The 16,972-nt window shown below is 40.6% G+C and overlaps 3 protein-coding genes and 1 long non-coding RNA gene across 4 annotated transcripts; 2 read left to right on the top strand and 2 right to left on the bottom strand.

Moving 5' to 3' along the window:
* Nucleotides 1–1,029: 1,029 nt before the first annotated feature.
* LOC135078076 (dnaJ homolog subfamily C member 17) lies at nucleotides 1,030–2,423 on the top strand. Its single transcript, XM_063972639.1, has 4 exons — nucleotides 1,030–1,199; nucleotides 1,374–1,861; nucleotides 1,992–2,110; nucleotides 2,203–2,423. Exons 1-4 carry the CDS (start codon nucleotides 1,122–1,124, stop codon nucleotides 2,388–2,390), a joined length of 873 nt encoding a protein of 290 aa, XP_063828709.1. The 5' UTR covers nucleotides 1,030–1,121; the 3' UTR covers nucleotides 2,391–2,423.
* A 208-nt stretch (nucleotides 2,424–2,631) lies between these two features.
* LOC135078075 (CWF19-like protein 2 homolog) lies at nucleotides 2,632–5,199 on the bottom strand. Its single transcript, XM_063972638.1, has 5 exons — nucleotides 4,867–5,199; nucleotides 3,818–4,762; nucleotides 3,347–3,730; nucleotides 2,916–3,254; nucleotides 2,632–2,821 (listed from the first exon to the last, which is right to left on the bottom strand). Exons 1-5 carry the CDS (start codon nucleotides 4,945–4,947, stop codon nucleotides 2,687–2,689), a joined length of 1,884 nt encoding a protein of 627 aa, XP_063828708.1. The 5' UTR covers nucleotides 4,948–5,199; the 3' UTR covers nucleotides 2,632–2,686.
* A 673-nt stretch (nucleotides 5,200–5,872) lies between these two features.
* On the top strand, nucleotides 5,873–12,911 carry LOC135077840 (serine/threonine-protein kinase PAK mbt). Its single transcript, XM_063972376.1, has 9 exons — nucleotides 5,873–6,138; nucleotides 6,399–6,566; nucleotides 6,661–7,231; nucleotides 7,804–7,910; nucleotides 8,888–9,079; nucleotides 9,752–9,934; nucleotides 11,001–11,123; nucleotides 11,647–11,811; nucleotides 12,491–12,911. Exons 2-9 carry the CDS (start codon nucleotides 6,426–6,428, stop codon nucleotides 12,704–12,706), a joined length of 1,698 nt encoding a protein of 565 aa, XP_063828446.1. The 5' UTR covers nucleotides 5,873–6,138; nucleotides 6,399–6,425; the 3' UTR covers nucleotides 12,707–12,911.
* Nucleotides 12,912–13,902: 991 nt separating this feature from the next.
* LOC135078074 (uncharacterized) lies at nucleotides 13,903–16,888 on the bottom strand. Its single transcript, XR_010258564.1, has 2 exons — nucleotides 16,083–16,888; nucleotides 13,903–16,033 (listed from the first exon to the last, which is right to left on the bottom strand). It is a non-coding gene; the product is annotated as an uncharacterized LOC135078074 (long non-coding RNA).
* Nucleotides 16,889–16,972: the final 84 nt, after the last annotated feature.

Below are 16,972 nucleotides of genomic sequence, written 5' to 3'. Positions count from 1 at the left end.
GAAAAAAATCGTTCTGCTAAAAGACGATTTATTACGATTGTTTATATTATCGTAATAAATCATCTTTTAAAGATATCCTACACTAAACTGTCCTATCAAACTCATTGACGAATGCGCCCCCTGTCAATGTTACGGGTGGGATACTTTATGGTATTGGGTCTTAACATCAACGAACGCGATTGGCTTATCTCTACTTTTAATCTGTGAGCACAACTTAAAAAAAATCCAGCTGTCAACTGTCAACTGCTGTCATTTGATCGTACAGCTGCGGGTCTAGTCAAAACGCACTTTAAAATCGCAAACCCATCGCAAACCAGTCGCAAACATATAAACAAATCGCAAAAGAGGTCGATAACAAAAAAGGCTTAGTCAAACGGCAAAAAATCGAATCGCAAAGCCCTACCTATCGATAATCGAAAGACTGGTTTGAAATTTCCCATACAAAGGCTTAGCCAACATGCATTTAAGACTCAATCAAAATCGAATCGAATCGCAACACCCGCCATTTTCATTGCGATTACTAAAACCCCGGTGATAAGCTTGGATTCGATCGAAAACCAATAGGGTGAGTTGCACCACCTAACTTTAAACGTAACTATGACGTTAACCGGTGTTTTTTGTATGGAGTTTGACAGATTTTAGACGTTTGTCAAAGTTAAACTAAGATGGTGCAACCCACCATAAGGCTGTTTTGACAAATCCGTATCGCGATGTCGTTTTGACAGCTAGTTTGACAGCGAAGCATAGACGTAAACAGAGAGCAGAAAGAAGGAAGAAACTAATTTAAAAAAAAAAAGCTAGAAAAAGTAAAAACAATCGCAAAGTCATAGACATTTTTTAACTTTTATTCGATTTTGAATGAACTTTTATATCGCCGCGTCGTTGGTGGTTCAATGTGCATTTTGGCTGCCATTTTCCGATCGAATCGAATCACTGGTGACGCGGCGACTGACATTAGTGAAAACTTCACATTGGTTTGCGATTGCATTTTGACTAGACCCACTGTAATAAAAGAAGAAGAAGAACTCGTATTTTGTAAATAAAGAATAAAATCCCTTGGAATTCTATCTTAAAAGCAACAAATTTAGGATAATAAGCGTAAAACCTATATATTATTCATAATGTCAAACCTAAAGAACATTGAAGATGTAGACTTGTACGCGATTTTAGATATTCAAATTTCCGCAACAGAATCAGAGGTAATTATCATTAACCCGTTTCTTCACTTACATTATTACCTACATTTTTTTTAATTATGGACTAAGTGTTTTTGTAAAGTATTTGAAACTTGTAGTTAGGTTAGGTTCGTAGGCTATTAATTAACATTTTAAAATACTCATGCAAAACTTATTTTTATGCTATTTTTCTTACAGATCAAGAAGGCTTACAGAAAAAAGGCACTCCAATGTCATCCAGATAAAAACCCAGATGATCCAAAAGCAGCAGAAACATTTCATGAACTGTCACGAGCATTGGAAATATTAACGGATGCATCAGCCAGAGCTGCTTATGACCGTGTTTTAAGAGCCAAAGCTGCTGCTAAATTGAGACATCAAGAGTTAGATAGTAAGCGACAAAAACTAAAAGAAGATCTAGAAAGACGTGAGAGAGAAGCAGCTGCTGGTCAAGCTACCAGACTCACAGATGAACAAAAATTAGCCGCAGAAATTGAAAGGTTACAAAAAGAAGGTAGCCGTCTCTTGTTAGAAGAACAACAGAAAGTCAGAGAAGAAATACAGAGGAAAATGGGAATTTTAAGTGAACCTGTATGGGATTCTAGTTTAAATAGAATTAAAATTAAATGGAAAGCAGATAAAAATGATGACAACAATGGAGGCTATGACGAGCCTTTACTTAGAAGGTATATCTTGGTAAAACATGTTGTACCTATCACCTGTTAAAACTGTAAGACCAAATCATGTTGCTTTGTAATATGTTTTCACACATGTTTATGTAAATAAATATCTTTATCTTTTATCTTTATCTTTAAGGTTCTTGAAAAAATATGGTAATATAACTGCATTGATTATGTCTCCAAAGAAGAAAGGCAGTGCATTAGTTGAGTTCTCATCTAAGGAGGCTTCCGAAATGGCAGTTGAATTAGAAAAAGGTAATATTATAATATAATATCATTTCGATTTTTGATTTATTGGAGGTATAAATTACTTTTAATGCTAATCTTATTTTTTACTTTCATTGCAGGTTTACCAGATAACCCACTGACTTTGAAATGGGTAAATGAGAGGCCTGTATTAACCACAAAAAGAGATTATGGTGGCCCTTCACTTGTTTCAGATAGAGATTATGAGTCGTTAGTTTTAACTAAAATGCGTCAAGCTGCAGAAAGACAAAGATTAATAGAAGAAATGATGACAGAAGAACAATCATGATATTAATCAAGTAATAAATAATTATTTATTGAACTTGGGTTCATTATTATTGCTATAATACACTTAGGCTGAGTTGCACCATCTTATTTTGACTTTATCAAACGTCAAAAACTGACTAACACCATACATTAAGCACCAGTTAATGTTAAAGTTACAGTCAAAGTAAGTTACTGCATGAGTAAGGCTCATGCATAAGTCACAATGATCAGATTATTGATATTATGACAATAAAACAGTACAATTTTTTATTTAAAAAATATTTAATTTGTATTAATTACAACCATTGCTGCAGTTTCTTAATTAAAAGTAGGTTCAAATGGTTTCCATTCCTTGATAAATTCCAAAACTTTCTTTCTTTGTATATCTCCACATTCTCTTTTTGGATTTTTCCATAAATGGTGATCTAAATCTAATATACCTCCAATAATTTCCTGAAATCATAAAAAGATCATTGTGATTCAGAATTAACATTTTTCATATTCTTCTAAATTGTATAGTTTTTTTATTATTTTGAAAGCTACCTACCTCACCAAACATCTTCGGGAATAATTGCTGATCTTCTATCACATGTGCAAATCCTGGATCCATACCAAAGTCAATCCAAAAGTATGGTAAGCCTTTTGGTACTCCTTTCCTGATATCTTTGCCCTTCAAATCTACAACTTTCTTGTTCATTGACCATTCAGTCTCACATTCCAGCAAGGCTTTCTTGAAATATATTGCAGCTGTATCTCCCACATCCCTTGGTAAAGGTACACAGTTTAATACCATATGTGGGAATCTGTGCAATTTTGTTGCCATCTCAAAGAATACCACATCTTTGCCTTGAGTGTTGAAGAAACGAGTAAGTGCCTTTCTGAACGTCTGGAAACATTGATATTATTTTATATTATACATGTAAGATAAGTCTGATGTGTGTAAGATTAAATACATATTAGGTGCAAAATTATACTTACCAAAATTTCTGCCCACACATCTTCATCTAAGGCTGTAACACATGTGGCATGCTGAACTGTAGTGATTATACAGTGGCCAGTTACAAGAGACTGCTTTGATGGCAGTGCTAGGTAAGTCTTGTTGCCACAACTGACCATCAAATGCTTCAACATGTTCTTAGAATCGACACAATATTCACAACCCTCCAGGGAACGCTCAATCCGAACATGCTGGTTGATTGCCCTCTGCTTTTCAGCATCTCTATCTTTTGCCTCATTTCTATTTTTCGATATATCGTCCATAAATATGTCTTCCAGATCATCATTAGGATTTTTATGTTTGGATGCAATATTGGCCAGTTGAGCCTCATCGTCATAATTGTTACCGTATTTTTCTTGTTCAAACTGAAAATTTAACCACAAATTAGAATAATAAATCATGCAAAAGCTACCAAAAAATAAGAGGATAATTGATTTAAGAAGTGGTCTTACCATTTGAGCCAAGTTGTACTTGTCATCATTCCCAAAGTACTTAGTTCTCTCACCAGCTGAGTGTGTTTCCGCCTTGCGCTTATTGCCTTTACTCCGAGCATCACCTTTAGCTGTGTTCATCAGTGGTCTACTGTTGCCGGAACTATTTGTGGATATCAACATCACTCTTTCATCATTAACATCTTCTTTGGCATTGGGATTTTGTTTTCTATATTCCCTAGCCGCTTCTAGCTTGGCTTTTAGTTCTTTGTACAAATTAAGATCACCCATAATTTCAGCTTTCACTACTTTTGCAGCTAGTTTGTTTAACTTCTCATCACTCATGTACAAGCTGTCTGATTTTTCTTTTGATACAGGCATTGATACAGGTTCCTCCAGAGTAGATGTGGACTGTTTAGATTCTACATTGTGTTGGATAATATTTGTTTTACTCACACTACTTTTTCTGTCATCTGCACTCTTTCTTTTCCAGTTATGAGATCGATCATGATAATATGACCTTTCTTCTCTTGAACTCACATCTCTCTCTGACCTGTGTTCTCTATTTCTGTTAGACTCGCTTTTAGAATCTTGAGAGTACCGTGAATATTCATGACTTGTTTTTGAACTTCCATAACCTTTGGATGAACATGATTTTTTGTAATAATCATCATCATCATCAGGCGGTTTCAAAAACTGTCTAGATTTACGAAAACTCTCTGGTGTTTGAGGTAAGCCAGATCCTCCTTGTTTCCAGTAGGGATTTAGTTCCCTACTACTAGTTGCTGGATTGTACGAATCTATATGATTTTTATTTTTCTCTTCTCTTTTAGGTTTTATGTCCTCTTTTGTGTAAGTCCGTAACATACCAGTCATAGACATCCAATCTTCACGTTCAGGTGCCTCTAATTGTTTTGATGGTTTTTTCTCTACCCATTCATCAGATTCAGAACTGGAGCTAGACGACTGAAATAATAAATTGGATTAAAATAATTGCAACAAATTATGACTAAAATAATGTACTCCATAGAGCTTTATTAATCTAAGTCCATAGAAATAAAGGCATTTACACTTCGATATCGTTTTTGCTTCTCTTCTTTCTTCTTATGTTTTTTACTATGTTTCTTATCTTTTCTACGTTTTTCTTTCATTGTTTAGTTCTTATAAAACAGCTTTATCACAGCACAGGGTAAGGTGGTGGTTGGTTTGCAGGAAGTTTGTGGTTTGCCTTTGTTGCTTGCAGATAGCTTAAATTTTTCTGTCTAATGGCTTCAATGGTGCGAATTTGAAGCACACTGGTTTTGCCAATGTCGAGTGTTTAGAGAGACACGGTGGACAGTAGAATTGCTTACAAATTACAAGTGTGATTATTACAAGAATATTACGCTACGCGCTCTGTGATTACAAGCAAAGAGAAAAGTCAATGTCAAACAAAAAGTGCACAGATTAAGTAGAGATACTAAAAAATCCTTTATATTTTTCATATTTAAATTCTCTCTACCTCCCAACCTGATCCTCATCCTTTTCTGTATTCCACCCCGGTTTGTTTTTTATACCTAAACGTTTCCTAACCTTTTCTCCCACACCGTTGTGGCTAAACGCAAACCGCGAAAGCCAAGAAAAAAAAAAAGAAAAAAGTGTATTTTTTTTTAAGTTTTACGTCTTTGATCATGTCACACATAGATGGAGAAAAATCTTATACATACACTGCAAGATCAGCGTATAGTTTAATTTATATGGAATTTATGCATCTGATGGCAACGCACCACGTTGAGGGAGGGCGCTGTAGGTAGAACCTAGGACTAGGCACAATAGGTTCAACGAGAATTGAGGCTTGAGCATGAAGCTAACTTCATGGGCTTGAGGCACTTGAGGCCTTAGAGAATTAAACCAATACTCCATAGTATTTTTTTCAGATCTTTGGAAAACTAATTATTATAATCGATTGTAAGAATCGTATTTCAATCGTAGGCTTATATCCGCCACTCGCCACACGATCTCGGTCACCTTGAATTTTTAATCTTTGACAATTAAAAAATTAAAACGTTATTACGAATTTGTCTATGATTCTAACGTCGTGTGTATTGTGATACGTACTGCCTGCCCAACAAAAAGAGAATTTAATTTAAAAAGTCGTCGATTTTCGATAAAGATGACCGATTAAATTATTCCATTTTGTACTTGTTAGTGTTTTATTACTAATCACAAATTGTTAGAAGTCTCAAGACAATATTAATCAGTTAATTCAATTTGCTTGGTAACTAATGGCTGCTATGGAATGTCGGAGTAGGTTGTTGATTTAGTATTCAGCTTGTGTTCTTGAGTCCTACAACTGGCTAAAGGTTAGTATAGACCTTATTCTTGTATTGTTTGGTAATATGCTTCGTAAGAAGCTATAAAAATACGTGCTGTTATGTTCGCCCACTGACCAACCAAAAAGAAAGTGCAGTGGCGTATTTGATCGTCGAGCTTTCTTTTTCTAGTTACAGAGATAACAATAGTCGAAGATGACATAAATTCATCAAATAAATAAATCAATTCTTGATTTTATAGTAGATTTCGTACTATGATAATGTTGCATTGTTGACATTTGTTTTTACAGTCCAAATATAACTTGAGTTACTAAAAAATGTTCTCGAAGAAGAAGAAGAAGCCACTCATTTCTCCACCAAGTAATTTTGAACACAGAGTTCATACTGGATTTGATAAGAGAGAAGGAAAATTTGTGGGCTTACCATTACAGTGGGCCTCTTTAGTTGGTAACAACCAGGTAAGAAAGCAATTTTGAACATTACTACACCTTAAAATTAATTATAATTCTAGAGAATATTGAATAGTAAATCTAATGAATATTTCATTTTCAGATACTAAAGTCCACTAACCGACCTCTGCCTTTAGTAGATCCCTCTGAAATAACACCAACTGAAATACTAGATCTCAAAACTATTGTGAGAGGTGACCATCGAATTACCTCAGTTTCTTCCATCAGTCGTCCAATGTCTACTACCATGCCAAGTCAACCAGTTCAGAATGGTGTTATTCTGCCGAAGACTTCAAACGTTGCCAGGTCTAACTCATTGAGGAGTTCAAGCCCACCGAAGATCCGTAGAGAGTTACGAAGTCAGGCTAATGTGCCTCCAGCTGTGCCGGAAGAGTCTCCCCCTGTGCCTCCAGCACCACAGCAATACCCCAGTTTGCGAAGAGAGCCAAGCAACTATACTTTGAGTAAAACGATACCTGAATCCCCTGTGGACTGGTCTCAATCAACACACGAAGCCACAGTAAGGGCCGTTCCAGAAGTAAATGATAATCACCGGGTGGGCATGACATATCTGAATGTGCAGAATGCTAATGTGCCTTACCAACACAATCATCCTCCTCAGCCAATGGTTCACAACATGCACCAAGGTCACAATGGAAATAATGCCAACATGGGTGAGCTTTTTTATTATTTTGAGGCTGTTCCTTGACTTCGGATTTAACTCAACCATTTTCATAATTTCTTAATATTATCATACATTATGTTTGTTGTACAAAATGTAAATATTTGTTTACGTTTTATCTCTGGGACATGGCTATTTCGTTTAAACCTCAAGACGGAATAACAAAGGCAATTGTAATCTATTATGTGATAATTAACAGTTTAAGAGACCATGTCCTACATGCAATTCTCAACCTATTGTTTTACTATCGTCTTGTTTGTAGACAGTAAATAACTTTATTATTGTAATCATTAGATTAACTTTTAATGCACAACATAATTATCAACAGCATCAAATTGCTCAGTATCACTAGGCAAGTATTTAATACTAGCTTTCCGCCCGCGGCTTCGCCCGCGCGTGGACTTTTGTCTGTCACAGAAAAGTTTTATTACGCATGTCCCTGTTTCAAAAAGAAAAAGAAAAAGGTTCAGTGGTTTAGGCGTGAAAGCGAGACAGACAGACAGAGTTACTTTCGCATTTATAATATAGTGTAGATTAGTAATGTACAATGCACCTTATCTGTAGGTGAGTCATACCCAATGGCGCGTCACCAGCATGCGGTACCGGCGGCCGCGGCGCCGCACCTGCCTCTCGCCGCCTCCAAGCACGAGCTGCGGCTCACTCACGAACAGGTATCGCGTTACTTTGTTATTATCATTGCATTAATGAGCAAGCCTTTTATGGTTATGCTGGTGTTGATAAACAACTTTGAAACAAGTGGTGCAAGGTCGTGAACAAACCCTTTTATGGAATGTTTTCTACTGTTACAAATTACAATAACTGTTTATAGCTTGAATATATTTAGATAATTCATATTTTGAAATTATTATTGTAATTTTATTTTCAACATTACTATGACAAAGCAGAAAGTTTCATTATCTTAAAGGCATGAAAATTGCTTTTTGCAGTGCCCTTGCAGAGCTCATGCTGTGGGATTTTTTAAAAGTAATTTACTTTCTGCATATAGGCTTTTAAACTATTCTCACAGTACCTACAAACAGTATTTGAACCAATTCATTTAGCAATCTGTAAAAGTACTTTTTAGGGCCCTCGCCCACGGCGACTTTTTGTAGTGATGCTGTAGCGCGTTTAGTTACTAATGCGCGTTAGTCGCATTTGCAACGCACTATAAAAGCGATGCCAACGCGCTACTAACGCGACACGACTGTATCAATGCAAACGCGCGATCGTGTCGGACGACATAGGGGAGAGTTACTGAATCGCGTTTGCATCGCGACAGAAGCATTTATGTGGGGGGCACACAGCTAGCGACCGCATTGCGACTGTATCGATACGAACGCGCGACAGTATCGCTACTGCATCGCTACAAAAAGTCGCCGCGGGCGAGGGGCCATAAACACCTATAATCTGGTCTGCGAGCACGTAGAATTTTGTCCAATGACCCCAAGCTACCCATCCTTATCGCTCGCGCGTAATTATGTTGCTGTCGCGCTCGCACATTCACTGCGGGCGCCCGTCGCACAGTCGCGACAGCAATATAATTACGCGCGAGCGATAAGGATGGGTAGCTTGGGGTCATTGGACAAAATTCTATGTGCTCACAGACCAGACTATAGTTGCAAAAATAAATGAGTTTTTATTTGTCTAGTTCCGTGCTGCTCTGTGCCTGGTGGTGAGCGAGGGTGACCCGCGGGCTTCCTTAGCGGGCTTCAGCAAGATCGGCGAAGGCAGTACGGGCGTGGTGTGTGTTGCCACAGAGAAGGACACCGGCCGCCGCGTCGCCGTCAAGATGATGAACCTGCGGCAGCAGCAGCGGCGCGAGTTGCTGTTCAACGAAGTGGTAAGTATACCGTCAGAGGCTATGAGGTTTTGGCAGTGCTCAGCGAGACTAGCTTGTCTATTTTTTGAGTATAGTGAAAGAAACGAGTCATAGTGAGCGGATTTCTAGATGACAAACTAGCAAGCAAGATTTCCAATTAATTATTCTTAAATATAAATGCGAGTCACTCAAGCACTAAATTAATTTGGATGAAATTAAAGGTAGTCGCACATTTATCAACCCGGAAAGGGATCGTAACCGTGTCAACTCGAGGCGGTCAGTATTATTTGTATAAAACTCCATACTGCAACACACACTTATCCGCACCGTAACGTAAACGTCTCGCTTCGCGATTGACAGCGCGCGTAAGGCGATGACAGCTCGCGAAAGCCGATACGGTTTTGATTCCTTTCCGAGTTGACAAATTGCTATGAGCTTTAACCCTGGGTTTTTGGAAGGTGCACAGTCTTTCTACGATAGACCGAAATTCACGCGGGAATCTGAAATTAGTTAGGCCCTGAACCAGTTTGAAACTGGTTTGAAATGGTCGAGTCATGTGTGGTTTCTCAACGGAATCTATGGCAGAAACTTAGATGCAACTCAAAAGTAACTAGAAGTTGCAGTTTCGTTGCAATTGCGTTTCACCGTGTGTTCTGGGCCTAAATTGAACTTTCAACTTTTTGTTTTTAACAGGTGATAATGCGCGACTACCCTCACCCGAACATCGTGGAAATGCACGCGTCGTACCTGGTCGGCGACGAGCTGTGGGTGGTGATGGAATACATGGCGGGCGGCGCGCTCACCGACATCGTGACGCGCCACGCCGCCAGGATGGACCCCGAGCTCATCGCCACCGTCTGCAAGCAGTGCTTGAAGGTGGGTGGCCGATGTGGGTGGTGGAGCACATGGCGGGCGGCGCGCTCACCGACATCGTGACGCGCCACGCCGCCAGGATGGACCCCGAGCTCATCGCCACCGTCTGCAAGCAGTGCTTGAAGGTGGGTGGCCGATGTGGGTGGTGGAGCACATGGCGGGCGGCGCGCTCACCGACATCGTGACGCGCCACGCCGCCAGGATGGACCCCGAGCTCATCGCCACCGTCTGCAAGCAGTGCTTGAAGGTGGGTGGCCGATGTGGGTGGTGGAGCACATGGCGGGCGGCGCGCTCACCGACATCGTGACGCGCCACGCCGCCAGGATGGACCCCGAGCTCATCGCCACCGTCTGCAAGCAGTGCTTGAAGGTGGGTGGCCGATGTGGGTGGTGGAGCACATGGCGGGCGGCGCGCTCACCGACATCGTGACGCGCCACGCCGCCAGGATGGACCCCGAGCTCATCGCCACCGTCTGCAAGCAGTGCTTGAAGGTGGGTGGCGGTGGATGTATAGTCTGGTCCGGGAGCACGTAGAATTTTGTCCAATGACCCCAAGCTACCCATCCTTATCGCTCGCGCGTAATTATATTGCTGTCGCGACTGTGGGACGGGCACCCGCAGTGAGTGTGCGAGCGCGACAGCAACATAATTATGCGCGAGCGATAAGGATGGGTAGCTTGGGGTCATTGGACAAAATTCTACGTGCTCCCGGACCAGACTATAGTGTCTGCACACGGCCCTAGCAATTCTACAAAGAACTTCTCTACTCCAACAGCCATTAGCTCTACCAGCTAGGTGCCCTTCCACTCGAGCTTAGTAATTCTGTGGGCTATGTCGGTCACTTTGGTTTTCCTACGGATCTCCTCATTTCTGACTCGATCACCCATGGAAACTGAGCATATCTCACTCCATCGCCCTTTGGGTGACCTTGAGCCTTCTTATGAGACCGATAGTAAGCAACCACCTCTCAAATCCGTATGTCATCACTGGCAACACACACTTGTCTTGACAAAAAAATATCCTTGGAAAATATAGCCAATCTTAACATTTTGCTGTGTGTTATTTTGCAGGCGTTGGCGTTCCTCCACGCTCAAGGCGTCATACACAGAGATATCAAGTCTGACTCAATACTCATGACAGCAGACGGGCGCGTCAAGTTGTCAGATTTCGGTTTTTGTGCTCAAGTATCTCAGGTACGTAATCAGAACCTTTTGAAGTATTATGAATGAAAAATAAACTTGCCGTTCCAAATTTCAGACTGCGCAAGATTGGTAATTCATTTATGGGGAAATGTATTAAACTTTTCAATAAATTACCACAAACTGTTGTAGAATTGCCCATTCATAAATTTAAAGCACATATCAAAAGCACCTTAATGAAAAAGGGCTACTTTAAAGTTGATGATTATATAAAAGATAAAAATGTTTGGAATGTTTAACTACCTAGCTCGCATCAATACTTATGACTATAATTTGTATATTTTAAAGGCTGTAAAACCTTGAAAAGGAGGCTGACAATAGTGACTGAGTTTCTTGCGCTGCTTCTTCTCAGCACTGGCCCATTTATTGTCCCGAAGCAGTGGTAGGGTTAATATTGGGACGTGTAAAAGCGCTTTTTTAAAGCCTATTTGCAAAAATAAATGAATTTTATGAATTTTATTTATGAAGTTATATTAATTATGTAATAAAATCAATTTAACACTATTTTATGTTACAGGAACTTCCAAAACGAAAATCTCTTGTGGGAACACCATATTGGATGTCACCTGAAGTAATATCGAGATTGCCATACGGTCCCGAAGTGGATGTCTGGTCGTTGGGCATTATGGTCGTGGAGATGGTAGACGGCGAGCCACCATTCTTCAATGAACCACCCCTTCAGGTGAGTTTTATAAATTTAACAATGTTACTTGATGAGGGAAACAGTTCAGCACCGATGAGACGTGTCCGACGTTTAGACAACAACTGAGCTGTCGACACACCGTACCCGTCTTTTATAAGTCAAACAAGCTTGATGAGGTGGGAGAACCACGTCGACGTCACTTTGCTTACATATCTTTCTTCTTCTTTTTTGATGCTGGCAATACACGTTGAGGCCGATTTGATTCGTGCCATTTTCAAGTTTTAAGTGATACGTACGAGTTACAAAAGGGACCAAGTGGGATGGGACTTGGATTAATTAATGATATAATGAAGGATGATAGATGATACCCCTTCCCACCCTTTGAGTCTCAGTAAAGTTGTGGTGCTTTACTGAGACTTCATAATGGACTTCTTCAGAGAATTCGAAGAATCACGCTGCACTGTTTTGTTTCATTTGCCCACACTCATGCACATTCACAAACACTTAATGGTTAATAATCCACCATTATTACACATTAATTAATAGTCGCCCAAACACGAATTTTAGAAAATAAAACATGACGCTAACATGACGCTTCACATTCCCGCCAAGAAGTCCTACATTTTGTTTGGGATTACTTATGAACTTTTTTTTTTATTCTTGTTGAATGTTAACGGGGAAATGTTGCCATTATTTTAAATATCTGTATTTCGAACAGGCGATGCGGCGCATTCGCGACATGCCGCCGCCGCGGCCGCGCCACGCCGCGCGCTGTCCGCCGGACCTCATGTCCTTCATTGAGTGCGCCCTGGTGAGGGACCCGGGCGCGCGCCAGTCCGCCGCCCGCCTATTACACCACCCGTTCTTACGGCGCGCCGGGCCGCCGGCTTTACTTGTGCCGCTGATGCAACACCATCCACACGTGCAGCAGTAGAAGATTGCCCCAGTGAAATGTCAGTACTTTCTTCCATATCCGCAGCGACCCATAATGACCAAAAGTATTGGCCAAACTCCGTACTTTCTTCCGCCCAAGCCGTGGCCCGCCGGATCTCATGTCCTTCATCGAGTGCGCGCTGGTGCGAGACCCGGGCGCGCGCCAGTCCGCCGCGCGCTTGCTACACCACCCGTTCTTACGCCCCGCCGGCTTTACTTGTGCCGCTGATGCAACACCATCCACACGTGCAGCAGTAAAGTCAGTACTTTCTTCCATATCCGCAGCGACCCACAATGACCAAAAGTATTGGGCAAACTCCGTACTTTCTTCCATCTAGGCCGTGGCCCGCTAGATCTCGTGTCCTTCATCGAGTGCGCGCTCGTGCGGGACCCCGCCGCGCGTCTGTTACACCACCCGTTCTTACGCCGCGCCGGCCCGCCGGCTTTACTTGTGCCGCTGATGCAACACCATCCACACGTGCAGCAGTAGAAATGTCAGTACTTTCTTCCATATCCGCAGCGACCCATAATGACCAAAAGTATTGGGCAAACTCCGTACTTTCTTCCGCCCAGGCCGTGGCCCGCCGGACCTCATGTCCTTTATCGAGTGCGCGCTGGTGCGGGACCCGGGCGCGCGCCAGTCCGCCGCGCGCTTTATACACCACCCGTTCTTACGGCGCGCCGGACCGCCGGCCTTACTCGTGCCGCTGATGCAACACCATCCACATGTGCAGCAGTAATTTCAGTACTTTCTTCCATATCCGCAGCGACCCACAATGACCAAAAGTATTGGGCAAACTCTGTACTTTCTTCCGCCTAGGCTGTGGCCCGCCGGATCTCATGTCCTTCATCGAGTGCGCGCTCGTGCGAGACCCGGGCGCGCGCCAGTCCGCCGCGCGCTTGCTACACCACCCGTTCTTACGCCGCGCCGGACCGCCGGCTTTACTTGTGCCGCTGATGCAACACCATCCACACGTGCAGCAGTAGAAGATTGCTCCAGTGAAATGTCAGTACTTTCTTCCATATCCGCAGCGACCCACAATGACCAAAAGTATTGGGCAAACTCTGTACTTTCTTCCGCCTAGGCTGTGGCCCGCCGGATCTCATGTCCTTCATTGAGTGCGCGCTGGTACGGGACCCGGCGCGCGCCAGTCCGCCGCCCGCCTGCTACACCACCCGTTCTTACGCCGCGCCGGCCCGCCGGCTTTACTTGTGCCGCTGATGCAACACCATCCACACGTGCAGCAGTAAACAAATGTCAGTACTTTCTTCCATATCCGCAGCGACCCATAATGACCAAGCTCCGTACTTTCTTCCGTCTAGGCCAGGGGTCCCCAAACCTATTTGATACGCGCCCCCTTTCGAACATACAAAAAAATCCGCGCCCCCATCCTCCAGTCCAGATTATTTATTGGTCGTATCGAGCAGTTTAGAATGTATTCTCTCCGCGGTCGCAGGTTTTATAATACTTAACTACACAGATGGCCTGCGCCCCCCTTTGAAGGTCTTTGCGCCTCACGTGGGGGGTGCGCCCCCCGCTTAGGGAACCCCTGGTCTAGGCCGTGACCCGCCGAATCTCATGTCGTTCATCGAGCGAAGCCGGCGGTCTGCTGTAGAACAAATTGCCCCCAGTGAAATGTCAGTACTTTCTTTCATATCCGCAGCGACCCATAATGACCAAAAGTATTGGACAAACTCCGTACTTTCTTCCGCCCAGGCCGTGGCCCGCCGGATCTCGTACCGTTCGTCGAGCAAAGCCGGCGGTCTGGAGTAAAATGAATTGCCCCAGTGAGATTATGACCCAGCTCCAGAACATTTTACCGAATGTGCAGAAGTAACTAAAATTCAATGATGCGAATTTATCCATGCATCTTTTCTGATGCTGTCATTTCCTAAATGTTGCTTACCTATTATTCTGCCTGACCGCTTCACCATAATTATTTCGATATTCCTCATAGCCTTATTTACCATGAAAGCCCCTGTACGATTCGTATGGCGTGTTGGATATCCGATGTTATAATAGCACAGCCTTAAAATAAGGAAAAATGCTCCAGAGAACCTAAGCCAGTGATTGCCAATATATTTTACACACACGACGAATAGTAAAAGTTGGCCAGCTCTTTCAGGTGAAAGAGTTAACTAGCTAACCGATGAATTATGCTACGTGGTTGCCACCATGTCTAGTTAGCGAGTGATATTGTAACAAGTTTACAAAGCGGTATTTTTTAGAAATGACTCGACCTCAGCTTTACCTTTCCATACGATATATGGATAAGATTATATTTAACAAATTAAGAAGTTAGCTAGCACGTTGGCTTAGAAAACTAATTGACAAGTCATAGATGAGTGATGATTGCCCCACCTTACCTTCTGTCGCTATTTTGCATCAAATTAGATGCATAACAGAACTATTGTTACAAATCAGAGTAGCATGACATACCAAAGTTGTTTGTATCACAACTTTCTCTTGTAATACCTGCTCATTGAGGAAAAGCAACAATGTGATTTGGTTGTGATCTGTTATGTAGAAGATTGATCACAATTTTGTGACATTAATATTTTATAGTTGATATTAAAAGTTTAATCTTGGTGTAAATTTTGAATCATTATATCTTAGAATTAATTGACTGAATTAAAGCGCTTATAGTTATTACATGAATGGATGTCTATTGAAAGTATAAATAAAAATATATCTGTCCTACTTCGTTATACAATTCGTTTTGATCTTCCTCAATGAGTGGGACACTATGTATGATAGTAATTTGTTGTCATTATTGTAATCACTTCTGATTTTTCAGTGAAGTCATTCCATTTTTTTTTGTATTTATAACCAATTTGTTGTTGGCAATCTTTTTTTATATTTCTGACAAAATCATTTAGATGGTAATGAATAATATATGAATGTGTAGAAATATTTAAGCATGTAATTAATTAGTATTATACAACATTCCTTCTTTTTTTCCAATTAACTATTTATAAATTTTAGCCATATTTTCATATTGAATCATTTTACTTATTGTTGAGAGTATTTTTATTGCGTTTATTATCATTAATATTATTTAACAAGAGTTGTAATGCATTAATGATTAAGGCTACTTAATATGGCATATTATTATTATTTTATGTTTAGTACTGATCACTACAAAAAAGTAAATAAAAATAATAGAAATTGAAATTCTGGCATAGCAAGATGTTGACAATTTAATCCCAATGATACTTAAAATATTAAGATGATTGCAAGTACCTCCTACTTTCTATTTAACCTTTATTTAGTACTTTGGTTTAGCGGTTGTATTTTATGTTAAGACATTTACTTAGACTAAATTACCTCATTGTGTCATTCAAAAGTACCAAATGTGATATTAGTTCACCATGACTGTTTCTTCTCATTGGTTACCTTTAGTGCCTTCAACCATTATCTATATACTAGATACATAGATATATCCAGTGACCTTACGATATTTATCTACTCTCGTGCCAGAATTAGCGCCTTTATATTGGCAGTAAAAATTTCTAAATCAGTATTATTGCCTAGCAAAATTACTTTTTGTACTTATTTGTTCATAATATGGATTTAGTATGTAGGATATCACTTTTCATTTGTTAGGCTAGTGTTCTTTTAATCTTTGCAGTGCAGCTATTCTTATAATCACTACATTCCTCATATATTTTCATTGTAAGTTAATTTTGTGTTTATATCATCAATGTTTTTTAGTTTTATCTACAGTCATAAAGTCACAAAGTCTTTCTTCAGTGCAAATATACAATCATAGATTTATCATTATCAATTTGGCCTTAATACATCTGTGATTTAGACTCCTACGGCGCATGTGCGTATGCCAATTTTATTCAACGTAAGTTATTCACGAAAGCAGCATTAGTCTTACTATCGATACTTTATTCGTTGTAGTAATGAATAGTGAGGCTAATATGTTAGACGAATACAGTAAAGTATCATGTAGTATAATACATTAGTACTTAATAAATTAGGCAGCTAGACTTGGTATCAAATTAAATATGAGATCGACTATAATTGTTTAGGTGATGAATCGGCCTTGTTAATAGATTAGTGCCTTACACAGCCTAGATTTAAATGATTTTAAGCACGTTTGCACTTAAAGTTGTTACTGGGTACTTATTTATATTACTATAGATTGTTATGTAGAACAAAATGTTATGAAATTATACAGGGTGTTAGGTAAATGGGTATATGAGCCGACACTAGCCCATGTTAACATGGTCATATAAATGGTATGGTGAAGTCAGA

This window comes from Ostrinia nubilalis, chromosome 14, assembly GCF_963855985.1.
Source record: "Ostrinia nubilalis chromosome 14, ilOstNubi1.1, whole genome shotgun sequence".
Classification (NCBI taxonomy): Eukaryota; Metazoa; Arthropoda; class Insecta; order Lepidoptera; family Crambidae; genus Ostrinia; species Ostrinia nubilalis.
This window is presented reverse-complemented; position numbering and strand designations above follow the sequence as displayed.